This window comes from Solea solea, chromosome 5 (genome assembly GCF_958295425.1).
Source record: "Solea solea chromosome 5, fSolSol10.1, whole genome shotgun sequence".
Classification (NCBI taxonomy): Eukaryota; Metazoa; Chordata; class Actinopteri; order Pleuronectiformes; family Soleidae; genus Solea; species Solea solea.
Window position 1 is genome coordinate 30,137,660 of NC_081138.1, and position 24,064 is coordinate 30,161,723.

The 24,064-nt window shown below is 39.4% G+C and overlaps 1 protein-coding gene across 1 annotated transcript in view; it reads left to right on the forward strand.

Moving 5' to 3' along the window:
- Positions 1 to 24,064, forward strand: part of minar1 (membrane integral NOTCH2 associated receptor 1) — a 30,343-nt gene that overhangs the window by 863 nt on the left and 5,416 nt on the right. Inside the window, exons 2-4 of the mRNA XM_058630025.1 lie at positions 375 to 1,296; positions 2,737 to 4,212; positions 23,481 to 23,759. Coding sequence (XP_058486008.1) covers positions 436 to 1,296; positions 2,737 to 4,212; positions 23,481 to 23,759 — 2,616 coding nt within the window. The 5' untranslated portion in view covers positions 375 to 435. The remainder of the gene's footprint in view (positions 1 to 374; positions 1,297 to 2,736; positions 4,213 to 23,480; positions 23,760 to 24,064) is intronic.

The following is a 24,064-nucleotide window of genomic DNA, read 5'->3' on the forward strand; positions in this document are numbered from 1 at the left end:
CCAATAGCCACTCAGGAAAACACGCCCCTAGAAAAACCACGCCCACTACCATGTCTGTATCTTTTCCCAGGGGGCGTGTCTTTCCACAGGATTGTTTTCTTAATTGGCAGCAGGTTCCCATTTTCTGTCCACCCACACTCAATTTATTCCATTTTTTTCTAAAAAAAATTCATTATATTTCACAGCAACAACAAAATATTTTGCGTCAACAAAAATATTTCGTATTTTAGATTGTGTCATGTTGTTGTTTTTTATACCTGAAGTACAAGTGTAGTGGGAGTGGGAGGAGCCAATTTTAAGCTGGTTATCAAACAGTTAACAAAGCCATGCAGTTACTTTTTCCTGACTAATCATTTAAATGTTTTTGTTTCCAGGTGCCAAACTTTTCCTGAGGTAGGAGCTTTTCCGTAGGCCTGTCCCTGCCAACCAACAGCCATGGACCCCGTCCCAGAATACTCTCAGTTCCTGGTCCGCATCCTGGAGGAGCTGGACACCAAGCACAACACCATGTCCTACCAGGACCTGTGTAAGTCCCTGTGCGCCCGATTTGACCTGGCACACCTGGCCAAGCTCCGCAGCCTGCTCTTCTACACGGCATGTCTGGACCCTGCTTTCCCCGCCACGCTCTTCAAGGACAAGATGCGCTGCTCCGGTGAGGACCCGCAGTCCAAGAAGCTCATGGTTGCGGCAGACATCGTCACCATGTTCAACCTGATCCAGATGAACGGGGGCATGGCCAAAGACAAGCTCCCTGTGGTCCACAGAGCCAAGTTCCACAAGAACAAGTCGTTGGACCTGTGCAGGTCCGACGGCGACGCCTTCAAGTATCAGGACTGTGACAGAGCGACGGCGTACGATCACATGGACCACAGCAGAGACGGACAACACCACCATCACCACCACCACCACCATCATCATCAGCGCTCCCCCCAGCAGCACCCGGTGGATCAGAACTCCTCCCCCTGCCCCAAACGACCCGAGTGCAACAACTGCCAGCCGTTCATTCCCACGTCAGACCCCAACTTCCTCCTGGGAGTCAGCAAGGACCTGAAATGTAGAGCAGCCTCTCTGGACAAACTCCACCATCTGCCCCAGTATCCCAGCAGCAGTCCTCCCTCTCCGCCCTGTGAAATGCAGAGCACTTACTTTCCCATGGACATCGACAGCGAGTCGACGACGGACCACGAGTCCCTGCAGCACATCGGCCACGTGGAACCCTTTTCTGTCCACTCCTGCATCCAGAAGAGGAACATCTTCAAGGAGGACTTCCACAACTTTGTGGCTTTCTCACCACAGGTGTGTCTGTCTGTGATCGTGTAGAGCAGTGACCTGAATCACAACATCAACCACTTTTGATTGCTAGACAAATCATTTCCAACAACAACTTAATTTAATGCATGTTATTGAAAACGTACACAAATTTGTTTGGGGACCCCAAAAAAAAATCTCACGTGACTCTTTAAGATCTTAATTGTCATTGTTAAGAAACAACAAAAATGCTCACCAGGATTTGAGTGGGAGTTTGGGGCGGGTGAAATATGTGATGTTGTCCTTTAAATGAACATGACGGGAGCTTTTCATTTTATCGTCCTCATAAAAACAGACAGTTAACTCTTGCGAAGCCGAGCTCAGCATCTCTAGCACTCACACACAAATCCTGACCCTGTGAATATGTGTCACAGATTACAGGAAATCATTTCATTAGTATAGTACTTTGAGAAATTGAAATTAGCAATTGAATATTTGTCTGATAGGCAACAAAACTTGGTAAATAATTATTTTCTGGGCCATAGAATCCATCTTAATGGCATTAGATCATTTAAGAAACCTGGCTTCCTAGATCATTTAAGATTCTTAAAGTTAGGTAAAGTAAGGTTCGAGTGAATGAGTGAATGACAAAACTGTAGTGTAAAGCACTTAACATTTAGAGAATCGTGACTTAATTTAAAGAATACCTAAAGTGCGAACATAGCATAGCAAACCCCTCATAGGTAGTTACTTAGCAGCTTGGGATATTATCCGTAGAGTGGGTTGTGTAATTGACATTAAATGTCATTCTGAGTGGTATTTAACAGTCTTCAACCTGATTTGGGAAAAAAAAAACCTGGCTCTAACGTGATCTGGAAATGATCCAAAATGAAGAAAAGTTCATTTTCCTACAGTGGAGTTCACCCTGTACTGGACCTTTACCAAAGAAGAATATGTTTCAGGAAGTGCCTGAAAGTGTTTCAGTTGGTTACGAACAGAACAGAACAGAGTAGAATAGAAAGGCTTTATTGTCATTGGACAAGACGATGACAGGATTGGTAAACGTACAGGAAGTAATAGATATTAAAAAAGTACTTGTGTTATAAAACAAGATGAGAAAATAACATTTCTGCTTTTTATGTGGTTTAACATTTGGGATAGAATTTAAACGATACCATCTGTATTTTTTATATTAGCCATATAAACATAAGCCTTGATTTCACTGTTTTGGGCAATTGGGGAAAAATACTGTTGTTTTCTGCTTTGAACAGTAGCCAGGCTGCTCCGGCTTCTTCATTCTAGAGTCTTTAAAACAGTGACAGGAAACAAAAGTTGCCTCTAATTAAATGGTCTCATTGAGTCTCATTAACACGCTCGACACCATCTGCATTTTATTTAGACGCATAAATAAATCCTGGACGGTTGTTGTTAAGTTTTAAGTTTATATTTCAACGACTCAGTGGTTTGTTGTTGTTGTTTCTGTCGCAGATCGTCACCAAGGACAGCAAACAGGGTGGTAAGGCTGCGCCTGCGGAGAGCTACCACAGGAGGGAGCTGCACAAGCCCGCCACCTTCTTCAACCACAGCTTTGAACTGCCTTACAGTAACCCCTACTTCGAGCCGCCACTTAACTCCCCACTTCAGGAACGACGGAGGGTGAAGCACGAGAGTCTGGACGACTTACAGGCGTCCACGTACTTCGGTCCGACCACCGTCTCTGAGTGCGTGAGCAGCAGGAAGTACATCAACAAAGCTGGGAAGCAGCCGTCGTGGCCGGTGAAGAGCCTCAGTCTCAACACGGAGGAGGGGCCGCCGGACTTTGAGAGGTCGTTCCTGAACAGCAAACCGCTCAAAGACAACCACCATCGCACCATGAGCATCATCAGCCAGGACAACGAGCAGCATTTTCAGAGCCCAAAGGAGAAGGTGGGAGCTTCTCCTTCTGGGTTTGCCAAGAAACAGAATGGAGTAAAAAACAAGGATGTGGCTCTGGCAGCAAGTGGACCTGTGGGTCTGGACAAGAGAGAAGCAGCCAAACGGTTCAGGGACAAAAGCATGAACAGTCCGTCCTTTCAGGGTGGAGACATTTCCTCCAGCATTGGGACTCAAACAGAGCAGGCCGAGCAGAAGAAAGCGAAGGAGCACCCGGTGAAATACGGCGACGTACGAGAAAGACGTACCTTCAAACAGTCCGACGACGACTCTGAGATCATCAGCGACGACATCAGCGACATTTTCCGTTTTCTGGACGACATGAGTGTCTGCGACTCTCTGGGCGTCGTCCAGTCGTCCTGCTACAACAGCAACGGGTCCCTGTCTCAGGTAACGCTCAAGTCGGAGGGCGACAGCTCCCCTGAACGCAACACCGTCAAACTAGCCAAGTCCAAGCTGGACCGCCTCTTCCATTCTCTGGAGAACACGGACGACGAGCTCAAGTCCAGCGTGTGTAAGCTGGTGATGCGGATCGGGGAGATCGAGAAGAAGCTGGAGTCTCTGTCGGGTGTCCGCAGTGAGATCTCACAGGTGCTCTCCAAACTCAACAAGCTGGACGAGAAGATCCAGGAGCCGGAGGGCAACGGACGACACAGGGAGACGGCGTCGTCCACTCCCGACAAGCCGCACCCTCACCAGCAACCACATCTGGACGCCACGCTCTCACCTCACACCTTCCAGTGTCACACCACCGGCCGCAACGTCAAAGTGGAGAACGGGCTCATGGGGGAGTGGTGCTACTCGGACGGGAGTAACGGCGACAGCCTCAGGGTGAAAGCTCTGAAGAAGAGTCTGCTCACCAGGAGGTCCAACCGATCTCTCAACGAGGAGAACAGCGCCACCGAGTCAAAGGTCGCCAGCATCACCAACTCTCCGCGGGACTGGAGGACAGTGTCCTACTCCTGTCACCCTGGAGACGAGGGCAAGGACAACGACAGAGACGGCAAGGACCGACACCGGAAAGCCAAAGAGGTAGAGACACGTTTTATTTTTTTCAACGTGGCATAAATAGAACGTGAAGCACAGATTTGCTACATGGAATAATTAAAGAGAGCAGACGCAATACAGCACATAAAAGAGACATAAAAGAGACATAAGTGTTTATACAGAGAGAGACGGAGGCTGTAAGCGAGAGCAGGAAGTCTTCTTTCACTTTGTGTCGAGGGCGAATGCAACGTTTAATTACGTAGCAGGGAAGTCGCAGCACGAGTCCTTCACAAAGGTTCTGTGTCAGAGAGAAAGACCTGGTGCATTAAAGCTGCAGTAGGCAGGATGGATCGTTGGTGGTTGAGTTTCATCTGCTGGATGTTTTGTGATCTTTGTCTCATCAGACGAGCACAGACAAACACGCTCGTTTCATCAGATCGGAGCAAATTCACCATATTTGAAAGGCACCAAAATAAAGATTTGGCATCGTTGAGGTAAATTTACCACCAGGAAATGTGTTAAATCCGATTAATCGATAATTAATCGTCAACTATTTTGATAATCGATTTATCAGATGAATCAACCAGTGTCTGTGATTTTTCATCTTATTAAATGTGGATATTTTCTGGTTTCTTTGCTCCATATTAACAAAGAAATCCTTAAAAGTGAATCATTTTGAATCGAGAACATCGTCATTTCCACATTTTTCAACATTTTCTGACATTTTTTGGACTAAACCAGTACTCGATTAATCGATTATGAAAGCCCTGAAAGACTTGCATACACTCTTTTTTGTGAGAGTTATATTTAGGTGTAATTTTATCACTTTAACATGTATACTGTTTTGAAATAACAACATTTTCACATTTCAGTGTAACGTATTTAGTGTGACCACTTCTTAAACCTGGGGTAGAGCCATAATTAATGTTACTGGTTCGATTATTTCATGATGTGTATTCGGGTGTATTCTAGACAATCTTCATCATTACACATGTTGTATGAGTTAAACTTATACTATATACAATCGTCTTTCAGTCACGTCCAAATGTCAATAATCAGAGAATTTGAAAGACTTTAAAACAACAACAAGACTGATGGAGACTTTTCACAGCCCTGTGTTTTTATTTAATTTTTTAAGGTTCATTGTGTTTCTAATCACATCAGCAGAGAACAGCACAAACAACCTTCACACAAGTGTCATTGTCCATCACTTCCACTATTTATAATGACACGCTTTATGATCATCAGTGTTTTCTTTAGTGGGGAATTTCCACTTTAAAAACAGCAGCATATTAAGTCACCATTTGATTCTCTATCTGTTTGACCTTGTTCTTGTTTGGGTATGGTATCATTAAAAGCTGCAGTGTGTTTTCATCATTGTGCAAAATAAATAAACATCAAATAATAGACGGGTGAGGGTGCCAGCATAGAAGACAAGCAGAGCAGCTTATTATTATTGTTCCGCTTTAGTCATTAGTTATTGTATATCAGAGGATATCGGAGGCGACGTTGTGTGATAAAACCTTGGTAATTACCATAATGTAAAGTCAGTTTAGTTTAGATATCTTCATTTTGTTGTAATGTTGAAATACCTCATATTTCTCTATGTTATTGATTATCTTGTCTTTATTTGTACTTTATTTTAATTTATCCAAATACATAGATTAACTCATTCACTCTGTATTCATGATATGAACGGCAGCAAAGTTCACACGTGTGGTGTCATAGTGTGTCATATAACAATGTACGGAGCAACCTTTGTGGATTTATCACCTCGGTTCAATCTCAGGAGAACGTCTGAACTTCAGAGTGAGTCTGACAGCAACTTATGACGGAGACACGAGGTAGAGTTTGTCCGGTCAGCGCAGGCATTTAGACGACAATCAGTCTGTGAGGTTGTGAACGTTGTGTGGCTCAATTTGTTTCAGTGTAAATGTCATGAAATGTCACCACCACTGAGATTAGTCCAGAGTGACCTTGTGTCAGATTAGTGGAGACAGAAATCTGATTCTAGCCACTAAATCCTGAGAATTTAGCACGTGTCTCGCGTCATGGCTTGTTGCTCGTGTCTTGCGTCGTGTCTCGCTTTCCGTGTGTCAGTTCATGGTTGTAATTAACTCTAAATTCACTAGAGACCAGAGTAAAGTGGACCTACGGAGCCTCTATAGCTGCTAAACGTTCACTCTCCTCTGTTTACAACTGTTTTCCAGGTGAGTGACATTTCACAACTCAAGCTTCATGGCTGCAGTTTGTTAAATTATGTAAAAGTTAAATCCTTCAGTGAAAATCTGTGTTAAATAGTTCTATATTCTGAGAGCTAGCTAGCTAGTCTGTTAGCTCGGGTCTCAGTGCTCAGACAGTAAATCTAGAGGAAAACAGACAGGAAGTTAGCCAAATGTTAGCCAACCGTTAGCAAAAAGAATATTTAATAGCCACCAGTTACTGTATAGTTCTTCTTTATTAACATATCCATTAACATATAAAATTGAAAGTAGTAAACTACAGGGGTGGAAATCTTTAGGCACCTCACGATTCCATTATGATTCTTGATGATTATGTCATTGCGTCTTGTAAAACAGTGTAAATACAACATATTTCACTGGAAACCAAGAAAAGAAACACAAATCTAAATCTTTTGCAGTGAAAATAGCATACTTGATAGAAGCAGGTTGGATTTTACACAACATCTTTGCTGAAACTCACGAGGTAACACGCGGGTTACACCAGAGATCTCTTACTTGTGGCCCCCGGGCCACATGCAGCCTTCCGCTGGATTTCATTCGGCCCACTACTTAATATCAACTTATAATGAGTTATTTCGATATATCTTTTTTTATTATGAGCTATATATTGTTCCATATATTGTTCCAACACCTTTATTTTGATATTGTTTGAAATATCGTCACTAACATTGTTTTTGAGATATAATATTAAGATCCTATCGCCCACCCCCTACTGAGTAGTCACATTTCCAAAAAGTTTGCTTTTTTTAAAACACTGTTTTTATTATTTTATTTGTCTAATTATCTCTGTTTCATAGTCGTTTAAGAGAGAAAATATACGGAAATAGATTATTTTTCCCCACCTCCTGTAAACTGTACAGTCAACGGATAATTAGCTGAAAAAGTGCATAAAGACATTTTCATAGCAGACACTTTGATGCATGACAACAGTAGGAAAAGCAGCGTTGTAAATAATAAATGAAAGAATGGCTGAATTCCATTCAGTTTCAAGGTCATGGTATAGTTTATTGCACGTTCCCTGAAACACACGCGGTACACGTGGTTCACTTCATCATGTCCTCTGTTTTCCACACGTAATTCACTTCACTCTAGAGTATGGTGACAACATGAATGAGGGTTACATACAGAGTTTGGTCTCAACAGAGCCTGAGTGACAGGTAAACAGAGTTGAGTATGAAGGTAATTACAATTTTGATGATAGCACCAAAACGCGACTCTGTAATTGCACATAATGTGTCATTAAAGTGTTGTGTAACGCGTAAACAAGCTGGAGGCAGCAACAGTGATGCTGGGCACACGTTTTTAATGCTAAGTTATCTTACCGTACAAATGTGTTTGTTTGGGAGGCGATGTCTCTGTCGCTCCATATAAAACCTGTAATTTCCCAAAAGTCACTGAGTGTGTTGGTGAAAACCAAGTCATGAAGTCCAGGGAACTCCCTGTAGACCTTCAGGCTGAAATTGTGTCGAGTCATAGATCAGGGCAAAGGTATAAAACCATTAATAATGTCTGAGTGTTCTCAGGAGCACAGTGGCCTCCATAATTGTGAAATGGAACAAGTTTGGATTGAACAGAAATCTTTCTGAAGCCACTTCAGTGACGTCTCCACTGCTTCAGGTGATTGTTGTTCTGGAACTGTCAGCCATAAACTCTGCAGCAGGTTTTACTGAGATTAACATACTCTAGGAAAAGTCTGTTGAGGATCTCGGCTAAATCCAGGACTCAGGCCAAATACAAATATGTGTATGTGTCAGGGCTGTGCACTATGTAGCCTAAAGTATTGGGACGCATGACCATTACACCAACATGGGACTGTAATGACGTATTCAAATACATATACCGGACTGTAATATGGAGTTGGATTCCACACTTCTTGGAAGACTTTTCTCAAGATTTTAAAGTGTTTCTATGTGAATTTGTGCCTGTTCATTCTGTAAATCAGTGGTTCCCAAACTTTTCACAGTACTCCTTCTTTTTAAAAAGAAATCTACTGCAATGTTTGGCTGAATTTTTGAATTTGACTTTTATATGTCAGTTTCAAAATGCATCAAGGCTTTTTGCAAAATCATGTTTTTTTTGTGTTGCTTTGATTTTTGTCTTTACGTACCCCCTACATCCCTTTGCGTACTCCTAGGGGTACATGTACCCCAGTTTGGGAATCACTGTTGTAGAGCATTTATGAGTTCAGGCATTGATGTTGGACGAGAAGTTCTGGCTTACAATCTCTGTTCCACTTCATCCCAAAGGTGCTCCATGGGGTTGAGGTCAGGGATCTGTGCGAGGCCTTTATGGTTCTTGCTTTGTGCGCTGGGATGGGACACAGTCATGATGGAATAGAAAAACGGACCTTCCTTTAAGCTCTTGCCACAAAGTTGGAAGCACAGCATTGTCCGAAATGTCTTGGTATGCTGAAATGTTAAGATTGTCCTTCATTGGAGATAAAGGGCCTTGAGACCCTGATTGAAACACCAGCATTCAAAACTTGACGACAAACACCTTTGTGCATCTTGTCCTTAGAAATGAATGTAGTGTGTCTGCAAGATGGTGTTGATGTGTGAGACTCACATATCATCCATCATGGCAATGTGATCTCCTTTTCTGGTTATTTACGCAAAATTAACCAGCATGATGTCTTTGGCCTCAGAGACACTTCCCATCCATTGCAATGAAGCTCCAGAGGAACTGCTCGACAGAAGGACAGAAGTCGACTGGCTGATGCAAACCTTTCAGCGAGTTAATTGAGACGACTCAGGCGATAATTGCTGCTTCTACAAAGATGTTAATTAAAGCTCTGAATATGTAAATGAGCATTTTTCAGCTCACAGAGACACAGGAGCTGCTGGTCTTTTGGTAAATTTGTGTCACTGTCGTCAATCTGAGTGAAGGATTTCAAACACTGAAATCACAAAATTTGGGACTGAGCATGTGTGGAAAGGGTGCAGTCACCTCGCACTTTCAAGACGCCTGACCAACATAGATGAAAATGTACGTAATTGGATAAACCCACAACCAATCAGACCATTGATGCGGATGACGTATGTAGAGCGACACAAACAAACGTTGCTGGTTGTCGTTTTCTTGGAGCGATGACTGTAAGGGAATCTAACGAGGAACTCAGTGGAGCAAGTCACTTCAAATGGAAACAAACGACAGCTGCTCTTTGGTGGTTGCCATGTTGGCTGTATAAAAAAGCTGCTAGATCAGTGTTTGTCAATCGTTTTTAGGAGATTCTGAAGTTGGCCAAAACGATTTTTGGTGCCTTTGGTGGACTATGTGAGGAAACCAGAAGTAAACCCAGGTACTCATTCAGACCAGGTCGTAAACCCAGGTCTTTTTGTTGTCAGGCAACAGTGCTAGCCACTCGTCCACCGTGTGAGTAAAGCTTTGATTCACGCAGCTCCTACTGACTCTTTTTCTTACTCCCTCTGTTCATCACGCTGACTCATACACACAAATGCACATACCCACACACAGAGACTCTGACATCAGACACATCTGTACATTCAGATCCTTTAAAAACACAATTTTGTTCTTAGGAACAGACATGATGTCAGTGTGTATTTGAATAAAGGGGGACCGAGGCCAGTTATGATCTCATGTGGTCACAGGAGACGCATCACGGATGTGTTATAATGCCAGATGAGACTTAGGTCTATACACATATGGTTTGATCACTGAGGACAGAGGTTAATACCAGGGGCCATAAACGTGTCGGATTCAGATTGTCCTTGAGAATTATGTATATTTAATGGAGCAAAACCACCTCTGCCAGTGTGTTTCTCATCCAGTGGAACCGGCTTTTAATGGTTCAGCAAACACCGACTCGGTCCCAGACGTACAATCTTGACCCGTAGTCGGAAATCTGGCAATGTGCAAAACGAGGCAGACAGATAGAGACTTGCAGACTCGTCCTGAAGCAGCGGGCGGCGTGTTGGGCAGGAGGTCAAGAGTTCGAAAGACACGTGTACGAATGAAATGGCCTGGGATTCACGAAGGTAACAGATGGTGGGAAAGCTGAGACGGAATCACAAATGACACTCTGGCAGGTGAAGGAATGGGAGGCGTGTGTGTGTGTGTGTGTGTGTGTGTGTGTGTGTGTGTGTGTGTGTGTGTGAGAGAGAGGACCATGAAGGTCAGGAGGGAGTGAACGGCGGAAACACAAGGTTAGACCATGTTAGTGCAGGAAAAAGGGCAAATAAGTGGGTGAGACTAACCTCTCTGTGACCAGAAAATGATATTTCTGTTCATTTCTCTTCCAATCTGCTCACACTGGTGTCCTTCAGTGAGCAAGTACATTTTATTTGTAAAGCACCTTTCACAATAAAAGTAGAATATAATAACGAGAACAACCAAATTACAGAACAGTCACACAACACATAAAACAGACAATCCTATAAACCCTCGTTCAACTAAAAGCTTATTAAAAAAGTCATAAACATTCAGATAATATGATGTTTATAGACAGATATGTAACATTTCTGCATTCAAATATCTAAAAATGACTAGACTATGTTTTATATTTTGTTTGATACAGGTCCACGAGTCTTTAAATGTATAGAATGACGTATTTATATTGAGGGTAATGGACTGTTTTTAATGACGTCTGCAGGACGAACATCAGATAAATACACATGACATTCGATCTTTCTCACAAATCGTTCAGCTCTAATACGCAAACATTTGCCTCATCAGTACCTGCCAATATGCTTTCCTCTAAAACTTGCCATTTAAAGGCCAAAATGACAAAATAAGACACTTAATTGAAGCTATTACTGAAAAGTGTGTAAGTTTTTTTTATATATACATATAGTAAATTCACTCCATTGTTGTCTGTGGATCCCCGCGAGGACCAAAAAATGTATAAACCATAGAGAACCAAGCTGAGGGTAAATGGGAGGGTAATGCAGTAAGTGTGTTCCAGGTATTCCTCATGTTATGGGGACCTGAATCTGTTTACACCGTCACATTTTGGGGACTTGTCTTCAATGTGAGGACAAAAATCAAGTCCCCAAAACGTAAATGATTCCATTTTAAGATGACAACATGTTGTATGGTTAGGGTTAGGTCAGGGTTAGGTCAGGGTTAAGGTTAAAAAAATTAATGTAAGTCAATGTAATGTGGAAACCACACTGTCTGTGTGTTAAGGGAGGAGTAAACACAGTGTTTGTTTTTCATGTGAATATATAATAAGTCCCATGAGGACAAAGGATGGACTTCAACATGAGAACACTTAGAGTTTGTATAAACAAAGCATTATGGACTGCACATGTGTTTTATTCTTGCCCTAGTTTATAATTTCAGTTTATTGTGTTGAGCTTTATTCTCAATAGTTTACCAGAAATGGAGGAAAAGAAGAATGAGTGCAACATAGTTAGTGTTCAGTGGAGACAGAGTTTAATTAGTGGTGTGTAAAAAGAATGCTGCTTTTATTACGTAAGTGATGCGAGAGAACATCAGTCCAAACCCTTTCTTATTGGTTTTTATTCAAATGTTGTTGCAAAAAGTCATCATTTATTTATTCAAGCTGGTCGCTGCACTCACTCGGCTTTTATTTCAAGGGTTTACAGAGTAAGAAATGAGATCCTCGGCTGTTGTAGTAGATGGATTTACAGTATTTACTCTCTGCTGATGCTCTGAGTGTTTGCAGATCTTTATTTATTAATGTCTCTCCAGACGTAAAGGTTAATGACGTGAAAATGTGTTTCTGAAACAAAGCCATTAAGTGTGTGCCATTGATAAACAACACGTCCGCTGTTGTAAATCGACATTTAAACCGCCTCTTTTTGACCGGAAACTCACATTTGTGTCACTGTGTAAAGCACTCGCTCTGCTGCACCAAATCCCATAGAGAAAATCAGCGATTTTACATCACAGCATAGAAGAGTTGTTGATCCACTGCTGCCTCCTTCGATAAGTTCTCACAGGTTTTTGTGTGATTTCAGCTTTTAAAATCTTTCATTGTGATTCACTTTAGAGACACAAACTTACCAAATAAGGCAGCAGTAAAACAGCAGTGTGGTCTATATTGTATAATCTATAATCTGTTTCAGGGACGCATAAGGAACATTTAAAACAAAGGCTGTGGAGGACTTTAATGATTTCACTGCTACATTAAATGTAAGACAGGGAGGAGCGAGGCTATTTAAAGCTATTTAAAGCTTTATAGACAAGTAGACACAGTATTGACAAAGTCTGTGCAGTGTCTTCAGCAGCCGGTTAATGGGATCCATCGTCTTTGTTTTAGTTAAGACTCTAAAAGACTCTGACACTGTCTGACACTTACTGGGGGGAAACCTTTTATAAATGTGTGAATGAGTTTAGTCCAGATGTGTGTGAGTGAAAATGGGACTTTTGCAACATTCTGTATATATAAGACGTTCTCCCAGTTGAGCTCAGGTCTCCAAGAGTTTCTTTCCTGACTGAATGACCCAGACGTTTGAATTTGTTTGAATTTTGGGAAATGTCGAAACAGTTCACACCTTCATTTGGTTTGGTCCACTTTCATGCTGTCCTTTTGTAAGTGGACCAGGTAATTTTGCAGCCGAATATTTTATAATATTGACGCATGCTTGAGTCACCCACAGCATCGAGTTCCTCGACTCACGCCACAGCGAGAAGGACGGTATCATCTGCATATCTAAAATTGTTGACCTTGACACCGTTGATCACCTTCACTTCAGTCTTCGAGGTTGAGCTGAGATTGGCACCGCACCAAATGTGACCTCACGTGGAGGATAGAGCAGGAGAAGATGGATGGATGGATACTGGAAAGCAGAGAAATAAAGCTTTGCCGCTTTGCAATCGCAGACGAGATTCAGCAGCACGTTTGTGACGTCAGCTTCTCAGTACCGTGATTCCTAAACGATATGGAAAGTGAACGTTGTCTTGGAAAAAAAGGAAGCAGAAGAACTCACTCATTGAACATGAGCGACATGACGCACTTTCCTAATTTACTGTAGGTGAAAGTCTGTGGTTTTGTAGCTAATTATAAAGAAGCAAACAGTAAAGTTGGACACGTTACAGTCCATTCATCAGCTCAAAGCTCCACAGAAGACAACGCGCTGCCCTGAATGGAGGAAATAATTTAATGTGAACATAAATCAAATGAGCTGTAGAGTTTAACTGTAGTTTTGTGAAGTCGCTCAGTGTTTTTTTTTACTCTGTGACAAGGGAGTTAACTCATCTTATTGGCTCATTGATTTAATGATCATTTTATGGTTGGTCTTGCCGTTTAGTGTCCTCGCTTAGACTTTGTCAGCGTGGCAGAAACACGCTGGGATTAGTAACTCAGAAAAGAAGAGGGGATGATGAGAGTTTGGACTCGAGAGACACAGTTACCTCTTCTGCCCTCCAACTTTGCAACTGCAGAAATAAATTAATCAGCAACTCATTTAATAATTGATTTATTGGTTTGAATGATTTCTTTGTTCTATGGAGCAAAAAAAACAGAAAATATTCACATTTAAGAAACTGTGGACCAAAGAAGACATTTGAGAACATCATCATTTCAAGATTTCACAAACATAGATCAATATCTTTCAGGGTCTGTTTCTGCGAGATTTTTTGTCGTTTTTTTCAGGGGGAAAAAAAAAATCTCATAAAAACTGACCCGAAAAAGAATCTAAAAAAAAAAAACAGCCCTGAAAAAAATCTTGGAGAAAAAGACCGAAAAAAAAATCTCGTAAAAACAGGATTCGTATAAGTGTTTCGCATTTTGTAAATTTGTTTTCTTGAATGTAAATTAGTTTTAGCATTTGTTCATTTTGTTTGTGGATTGGTAAAAGTGTAAAAGAGTAATTCATATATCATGAGACTCCACCTTCATTGCAGATGACGATAATAAACCATTTTTCCAACTTCATCCATGAAAACCCTCTCTCTGCAAAGTGAAAGACAGTTGAAGCTTTGAGTCTCTTGATCATTAAGCTGATTGTGTGATTCACTCTATTTCCCCCCAAACACTTAGACAAGCAGAGCTCAGGGGCATAAAATGTGTTTGTGTCTGTGCAGAAACACTGAGGCGACGCTGAGGCACGAGATAAAGCAGCAGAAACAAGCGTCTTATGAGTCTTATGAACCTACAATTTATTTTATTTATCACACACAGTCTTACCTGTCAACATTACACTCTGGGGACGAGGAGATAATGATGCAGCCAGGGAAAAGAAAGCCAAGAAGGACTTGGAGTGGTAAAGGGATTTTTTTTGCCACACAGACAGCAGCCGTCACCAGGAATCAACGTGAGACACGGAGGTTTGGTTCAACCTCACTGAAAACACATTTCTGCCACTTAAAGGTCCAGTATGTAAAATGGAAAATGTAGGTGGAATTATTTTTCATTTGGCAAATTATACTTCACCTGATTTAATACATTAGAAATTACATTTTTAAAAACATGGTCACTGAAATTCTTAAACTTAAGCTCATTCGCGTGGACCAAAGCCCATGCAGAAAACCAGTGATTTTACATCACAGCTCACAGGAGTTGTTGATCCACGGCTGCCTCAAATCAGTGATGTGTTATTTTGTGACTTCAGTGTTTGAAATCCATCGCCCTGATTTACCTTAATGACACAAAGTGACCACACGGGGCAGCGGTAGAACAGCAGCTCGTGTGTCCCGTAAGCTAAAAATGTTCTTTTTCTCAATGGGCTTAGGTGTAGGTAAAAAATATATGATAAACTTACACTTGTAAACTTACACTCATAATGATTTCTTTGTTATATGGAGGAAAATATTAACTTTTAAGGTGCTGAAAAATCTGAGATTGTGTTTTTATTGTATTTAAAAAACAACAACAGGCAGATAGTAGTCTAGGGTCTATAGATCTGAAAAGTGCAATTTCCTGCCAAAATGGCATTGTTGTGGCTTCCTGTCCAAATGGCGTTGTTGTGGCTTCCTGTCAAAATGGCGTTGTTATGGCTTCCTGTCAAAATGGCGTTGTTGTGGATTCCTGCCAAAATGGCGTTGTTGTGGCTTCCTGCCAAAATGGCATTGTTATGGCTTCCTGCCAAAATGGCGTTGTTGTGGATTCCTGCCGAAATGGCGTTGTTTTGGAATCCGAGCGCTGCATGATGGGACTGTGTGACGTCCACCGACCGCCGTAGCTCTGTTTGACGTGAATGGTGAGTGATTTGTGACTCCTCATGAGTCATGATGAATGTATTGCTCTGGTAAACGGCTGCATGACTCAGCAGTTTCTCGGCACAGCCATCAATTCACACATAGTGCTGACTCAGAATGAACCTGAGTGTCACTGTACACAAACATGCACTGTCTCACTCACTCACCGTGCCTGCTGCTATTGACAGCAGCTGTTTGTAAAGTACCACGGGATTAATACGATCAATACTCAAGTCTTGGGGAATGTTTTATTCTTCATTTTGTGTTTGCAGCTCAGGGAGGAGGGAGATTATAATTCATGTGCCGTGAGTGCACACAGCTCCCTGGACTCTCATATTAAGGCAGCACACTTCATATCGGATATCGGAGTAAATAAGATCGTAAATTGTTTTTTCTTCGCTGTGAATTTTTTAAAACGGTAAATTGATTTCTGCACATAAACTCCAGGCCAGTTCACCTCATCTACAGCACTAATATGTTTGTTTATTACGCAGATGCTCGGCCGCTACACCCGGACAGAAATGGACTCAAATAAACACAACACAACAAAGTGTAGAACATAAACAGCAACATAAAGTCATGTAATGTTGGACTGCAATGATTAAATGATTAATAATAGATGAATTTATTCGTCCAGTGATCAATTTGAGTCTTTTTTTCAGAGCATTAACACAAGTTCACTAATTTTTTCAGCTTCTTAAATATGAATATATTCTGGTTTCTTTGCTTCATATAACATTAAAACTGTGGACAAAACAGGATATTTGAGAACATCATTTCCATGTTTGACAAACGCTGATCAACATTTTTCAACAGCTTCTTAAATGAGAATATTTTCAATGTTTTCAACAAAGAAAAATTATTAAAACTGTATAATTTTAGTTTGTGGATGAAAAAGGACATTTGAGAAAAACCATTATTTCAAGGTTTGACAAACACTGATCAAAATGTTTCAATATTTTCTGACATTTTATGGCCCAAACTACCAATCCATTCATCGAGAAAATAATGGACGGATTAAATGTTTATGAAAATACATGTTAGCTCTGCAACAATTACTTGGCTATTGAATATTAATTGTTTACTAAAATCATCCTCAAATATTTTATAAATGATCAAGTATGACTTTTTTGTCCATCGTCCAAAATCGGACAAAAATGTCATAGTATATTATGTCATCCCAAATTGAATAAAAAAGTCATAATATAGTATGTCGTCCAAAATCGTTCAAAAAAGTCATAGTATAGTATGTCGTTCAAAATCTGACAAAAAAGTCATAGTATAGCATGTCTTCCAAAATTGGACAAAACAGTCATACTATAGTATGTCGTCCAAAATTGGTCAAAAAAGTCATACTTTAGTATGTCGTCCAAAATCTGTCAAAAAAGTCATAGTATAGCATGTTGTCCAAAATCGGGCAAAAAGTCATAGTATAGTATGTGGTTCAAAATCTGACAAAAAAGTCATAGTATAGCATGTCTTCCAAAATCAGTCAAAAAAGTCATAGTATAGTATGTCGTCCAAAATTGGACAAAAAGGGTATAGTATAGTATGTTGTCCAAAATCAGTCAAAAAAGTCATAGTATAGTATGTCGTCCAAAATCGGACAAAAAAGTCATAATATAGTATATCGTCCAAAATTGGTCAAGAATCATAGTATAGCATGTCATCCAAAATTGGACAAAAAGGGTATAGTATAGTATGTTGTCCAAAATCAGTCAAAAAAGTCATAGTATAGTATGTCGTCCAAAATCGGTCAAAAAAGTCATACTTTAGTATGTCGTCCAAAATCAGTCAAAAAAGTCATAGTATAGCATGTCGTCCAAAATCGGTCAAAAAAGTCATAGTATAGTATGTCGTCCAAAATCGGACAAAAAAGTCAACATTAGTATGTCGTCCAAAATCAGTCAAAAAAGTCATAGTATAGTATGTCGTCCAAAATCAGTCAAAAAAGTCATAGTATAGTATGTCGTTTAAAATCGGACAAAAAAGTCATACTTTAGTATGTCGTCCAAAATCAGTCAAAAAAGTCATAGTATAGTATGTCATCCAAAATCGGACAAAAATGTCATACTTTAGTATGTCTTCCAATATTTGACAAAAAAGTCATAGTATAGCATGGCATCCAGAATGCCACCATGTGTTACTTATTTGTCAATGATGGGATTTGAACCAGGTTCCACCAAGGGAGGCTGGCACTCAAAAGGTAGTGTGCTAGACCACTCGGCCAACTGACCAAGTATATAAGCTGTCGAGAGTCATACTTTAGTATGTTGTTCAAAATCGGACAAAAAAGTCATAGTATAGTATGTCGTCCAAAATTGGTCAAAAAAGTCATAGTAAAGTATGTCGTCCAAAATCGGACAAAAAAGTCATAGTATAGTATGTCGTCCAAAATTGGTCAAAAAAGTCATAGTATAGTATGTCGTCCAAAATCGGACTAAAAAGTCATACTTTAGTATGTCGTCCAAAATTGGTCAAAACGTCATAGTATAGCATGTTGTCCAAAATCGGTCAAAAAAGTCATAGTATAGTATGTCGTCCAAAATTGGTCAAAAAAGTCATAGTATAGTATGTCGTCCAAAATCGGTCAAAAAAGTCATAGTATAGTATGTCGTCCAAAATCGGTCAAAAAAGTCATAGTATAGTATGTCGTCCAAAATTGGTCAAAAAAGTCATAGTATAGTATGTCGTCCAAAATCAGACAAAAAAGTCATAGTATAGTATGTCGTCCAAAATCGGACAAAAAAGTCATACTTTAGTATGTCGTCCAAAATCAGTCAAAAAAGTCATAGTATAGCATGTCGTCCAAAATTGGTCAAAAAAGTCATAGTATAGTATGTCGTCCAAAATTGGTCTTAAAAGTCATAGTATAGTATGTCGTCCAAAATCGGTCAAAAAAGTCATAGTATAGTATGTCGTCCAAAATTGGTCAAAAAAGTCGTAGTATAGTATGTCGTCCAAAATCAGTCAAAAAAGGCATAGTATAGTTTGTCGTTTAAAATCGGACAAAAAAGTCAATATTAGTATGTCGTCCAAAATCAGTCAAAAAAGTCGTAGTATAGTATGTCGTCCAAAATCGGTCAAAAAAGTCATAGTATAGTATGTCGTCCAAAATCAGTCAAAAAAGTCATAGTATAGTATGTCGTTTAAAATCGGACAAAAAAGTCATACTTTAGTATGTCGTCCAAAATCAGTCAAAAAAGTCATAGTATAGTATGCCATCCAAAATCGGACAAAAATGTCATACTTTAGTATGTCTTCCAATATTTGACAAAAAAGTCATAGTATAGCATGGCATCCAGAATGCCACCATGTGTTACTTATTTGTCAATGATGGGATTTGAACCAGGTTCCACCAAGGGAGGCTGGCACTCAAAAGGTAGTGTGCTAGACCACTCGGCCAACTGAACGAGTATATAAGCTGTCGAGAGTCATACTTTAGTATTTTGTTCAAAATCGGACAAAAAAGTCATAGTATAGTATGTCGTCCAAAATTGGTCAAAAAAGTCATAGTAAAGTATGTCGTCCAAAATCGGACAAAAAAGTCATAGTATAGTATGTCGTCCAAAATTGGTCAAAAAAGTCATAGTATAGTATGTCGTCCAAAATCGGACTAAAAAGTCATACTTTAGTATGTCGTCCAAAATTGGTCAAAACGTCATAGTATAGCATGTCGTCCAAAATCGGTCAAAAAAGTCATAGTATAGTATGTCGTCCAAAATTGGTCAAAAAAGTCATAGTATAGTATGTCGTCCAAAATCGGTCAAAAAAGTCATAGTATAGTATGTCGTCCAAAATCGGTCAAAAAAGTCATAGTATAGTATGTCGTCCAAAATTGGTCAAAAAAGTCATAGTATAGTATGTCGTCCAAAATCAGACAAAAAAGTCATACTTTAGTATGTCGTCCAAAATTGGTCAAAACGTCATAGTATAGCATGTCGTCCAAAATCAGTCAAAAAAGTCATAGTATAGCATGTCGTCCAAAATTGGTCAAAAAAGTCATAGTATAGTATGTCGTCCAAAATTGGTCTTAAAAGTCATCGTATAGTATGTCGTCCAAAATCGGTCAAAAAAGTCATAGTATAGTATGTCGTCCAAAATCGGTCAAAAAAGTCATAGTATAGTATGTCGTCCAAAATCGGACAAAAATGTCATACTTTAGTATGTCTTCCAATATTTGACAGAAATGTCATAGTATAGTATGGCATCCAGAATGCCACCATGTGTTACTTATTTGTCAATGATGGGATTTGAACCAGGTTCCACCAAGGGAGGCTGGCACTCAAAAGGTAGTGTGATAGACCACTCGGCCAACTGAAAGAGTGTATAAGCTGTCGAGAGTCATACTTTAGTATGTTGTTCAAAATCGGACAAAAAAGTCATACTTTAGTATGTCGTCCAAAATCGGTCAAAAAAGTCATAGTATAGCATGTCGTCCAAAATCGGTCAAAAAAGTCATAGTATAGCATGTCGTCCAAAATCGGTCAAAAAAGTCATAGTATAGCATGTCGTCCAAAATCGGACAAAAAAGTCATAGTATAGTATGTCGTCCAAAATCGGTCAAAAAAGTCATAGTATAGTATGTCGTCCAAAATTGGTCAAAAAAGTCATAGTATAGTATGTCGTCCAAAATCGGTCAAAAACGTCATAGTATAGCATGTCGTCCAAAATCGGTCAAAAAAGTCATAGTATAGTATGTCGTCCAAAATTGGTCAAAAAGTCATAGTATAGTATGTCGTCCAAAATCGGTCGTCCAAAATTGGTCAAAAAAGTCATAGTATAGTATGTCGTCCAAAATTGGTCAAAAAAGTCATAGTATAGTATGTCGTCCAAAATCGGTCAAAAAAGTCATAGTATAGTATGTCGTTCAAAATCGGACAAAAAGTCATACTTTAGTATGTCGTCCAAAATCAGTCAAAAAAGTCATAGTATAGTATGTCGTCCAAAATCAGTCAAAAAAGTCATAGTATAGTATGTCGTTCAAAATCAGTCAAAAAAGTCATACTTTAGTATGTCGTCCAAAATCAGTCAAAAAAGTCATAGTATAGTATGTCATCCAAAATCGGACAAAAATGTCATACTTTAGTATGTCTTCCAATATTTGACAGAAATGTCATAGTATAGCATGGCATCCAGAATGCCACCATGTGTTACTTATTTGTCAATGATGGGATTTGAACCAGGTTCCACCAAGGGAGGCTGGCACTCAAAAGGTAGTGTGATAGACCACTCGGCCAACTGAAAGAGTATATAAACTCTCGAGAGTCATACTTTAGTATGTCGTCCAAAATTGGTCCAAAAAGTCATAGTATAGTATGTCGTCCAAAATCAGACAAAAAAGTCATAGTATAGTATGTCGTCCAAAATTGGTCAAAAATCATAGTATAGTATGTCGTCCAAAATCGGACAAAAAAGTCATAGTATAGTATGTCGTCCAAAATCAGTCAAAAAAGTCATAGTATAGCATGTCGTCCAAAATCGGACAAAATGTCATACTTTAGTATGTCTTCCAATATTTGACAGAAATGTCATAGTATAGCATGGCATCCAGAATGCCACCATGTGTTACTTATTTGTCAATGATGGGATTTGAACCAGGTTCCACCAAGGGAGGCTGGCACCCAAAAGGTAGTGTGATAGACCACTCGGCCAACTGAAAGAGTACATAAACTGTCGAGAGTCATACTTTAGTATGTTGTCTAAAATCAGTCAAAAAAGTCATAGTATAGTATGTCGTCCAAAATTGGACAAAAAGGGTATAGTATAGTATGTTGTCCAAAATCAGTCAAAAAAGTCATAGTATAGTATGTCGTCCAAAATCGGACAAAAAAGTCATACTTTAGTATGTCGTCCAAAATTGGTCAAAAAAGTCATACTTTAGTATGTCGTCCAAAATCAGTCAAAAAAGTCATAGTATAGCATGTCGTCCAAAATCAGACAAAAAAGTCATAGTATAGTATATCGTCCAAAATTGGTCAAGAATCATAGTATAGCATGTCATCCAAAATTGGACAAAAAGGGTATAGTATAGTATGTTGTCCAAAATCAGTCAAAAAAGTCATAGTATAGTATGTCGTCCAAAATCAGTCAAAAAAGTCATAGTATAGTATGTCGTCCAAAATCGGACAAAAAAGTCATACTTTAGTATGTCGTCCAAAATTGGTCAAAAAAGTCATAGTATAGTATGTCGTCCAAAATCGGTCAAAAAGTCATAGTATAGTATGTCGTCCAAAATTGGTCAAAAAAGTCATAGTATAGTATGTCGTCCAAAATCGGTCAAAAAAGTCATAGTATAGTATGTCGTCCAAATTCGGACAAAAAAGTCATAGTATAGTATGTCGTCCAAAATCAGTCAAAAAAGTCATAGTATAGTATATCGTCCAAAATTGGTCAAAAAAGTCATAGTATAGTATGTCGTCCAAAATCGGTCAAAAAAGTCATAGTATAGTATGTCGTCCAAAATCGGTCAAAAAAGTCATGGTATAGTATGTCGTCCAAAATTAGACAAAAAAGTCATAGTATAGTATGTCGTCCAAAATTGGTCAAAAATCATAGTATAGTATGTCGTCCAAAATCGGACAAAAAAGTCATAGTATAGTATGTCGTTCAAAATCGGACAAAAAAGTCATACTTTAGTATGTCGTCCAAAATCAGTCAAAAAAGTCATAGTATAGTATGTCGTTCAAAATCGGACATAAAAGTCATACTTTAGTATGTCGTCCAAAATCAGTCAAAAAAGTCATACTTTAGCATGTCGTCCAAAATCGGACAAAATGTCATACTTTAGTATGTCTTCCAATATTTGACAGAAATGTCATAGTATAGCATGGCATCCAGAATGCCACCATGTGTTACTTATTTGTCAATGATGGGATTTGAACCAGGTTCCACCAAGGTAGGCTGGCACCCAAAAGGTAGTGTGATAGACCACTCGGCCAACTGAAAGAGTACATAAACTGTCGAGAGTCATACTTTAGTATGTTGTCTAAAATCAGTCAAAAAAGTCATAGTATAGTATGTCGTCCAAAATCGGACAAAAAAGTCATAGTATAGTATGTCGTTCAAAATCGGACAAAAAAGTCATAGTATAGCATGTCATCCAAAATTGGACAAAAAGGGTATAGTATAGTATGTTGTCCAAAATCAGTCAAAAAAGTCATAGTATAGTATGTCGTCCAAAATCAGTCAAAAAAGTCATAGTATAGTATGTCGTCCAAAATCGGACAAAAAAGTCATAGTGTAGTATGTCGTCCAAAATCAGTCAAAAAAATCATAGTATAGTATGTCGTCCAAAATCGGTCAAAAAAGTCATAGTATAGTATGTCGTCCAAAATCGGTCAAAAAAGTCATAGTATAGTATGTCTTCCAAAATCGGACAAAAAAGTCATACTTTAGTATGTCGTCCAAAATCAGTCAAAAAAGTCATAGTATAGTATATCTTCCAAAATCGGACAAAAAAGTCATACTTTAGTATGTCGTCCAAAATCAGTCAAAAAAGTCATAGTATAGTATGTCTTCCAAAATCGGACAAAAAAGTCATACTTTAGTATGTCGTCCAAAATCAGTCAAAAAAGTCATAGTATAGTATGTCTTCCAAAATCGGACAAAAGAGTCATACTTTAGTATGTCGTCCAAAATCAGTCAAAAAAGTCATAGTATAGCATGTCGTCCAAAATTGGACAAAAAAGTCATAGTTTATTGAAACAGATTCACACAAACCATGCCAAACTGTACAAACTGGACCTTCAACAAGAAATGTTTTTTGGATCATTTGTGTTTAAAGAACTACAATATTCTACCTTACGGCATACGCAACAGGTGTTTTTGAAATAAGCCAGGTTGAGAACACAAGCTACTTTTGTGGGGGGGGTTTTGGGGTGAGTTTTCATTCCTGATATCTTCTAATATTTGTTTAATTATGCTATAACATATGCTGTGTTGCAGGCAGAGAGAGAGCGTCAGTACGAGCTGCCTCCAAACGCTCACCTGCCTCCAAACGCTCACCTGCCTCCAAACACCCACCCGCCCCTGATGGAACAGATTTTCTCTCCGCACCCGTTCAGTCCGTCCATCAAGGCCCATGTGAAAGGCAGTCACCTGTACACTGACCTGAGACTGACCTCACTGTCAGACGCCAAGCGTGGGCAGCCATCCTGGACCATCGAGGAGTACAAACGCAACTCAGGAGAGAAGGGGAAGCAGTTCACGGCTCTGGAGCTACAGGTGCAGTCACAATCCACAAACACAGAATTGTAAATTTCAGACTCACCATTAATGTTCTTCTTAATTCACTTTTGTTGAACTGTAACCATGATGATCACTGTTTACATAATCCAACCACAGTGGTTTATTTTCAGTCTTTATGGAGGAAAAGGCTTGTGTTGTGTTTGCTGTCGTAAATCATTTAATAACTTATCATTTTACACCTATTATCATTTATTTTTAATTTTTATTATGGTGGACGAGCAAACCATTATGACAAAAGATTAAATACTTTTACAAATCCCGATTTTTTTTTTACAAAAGTT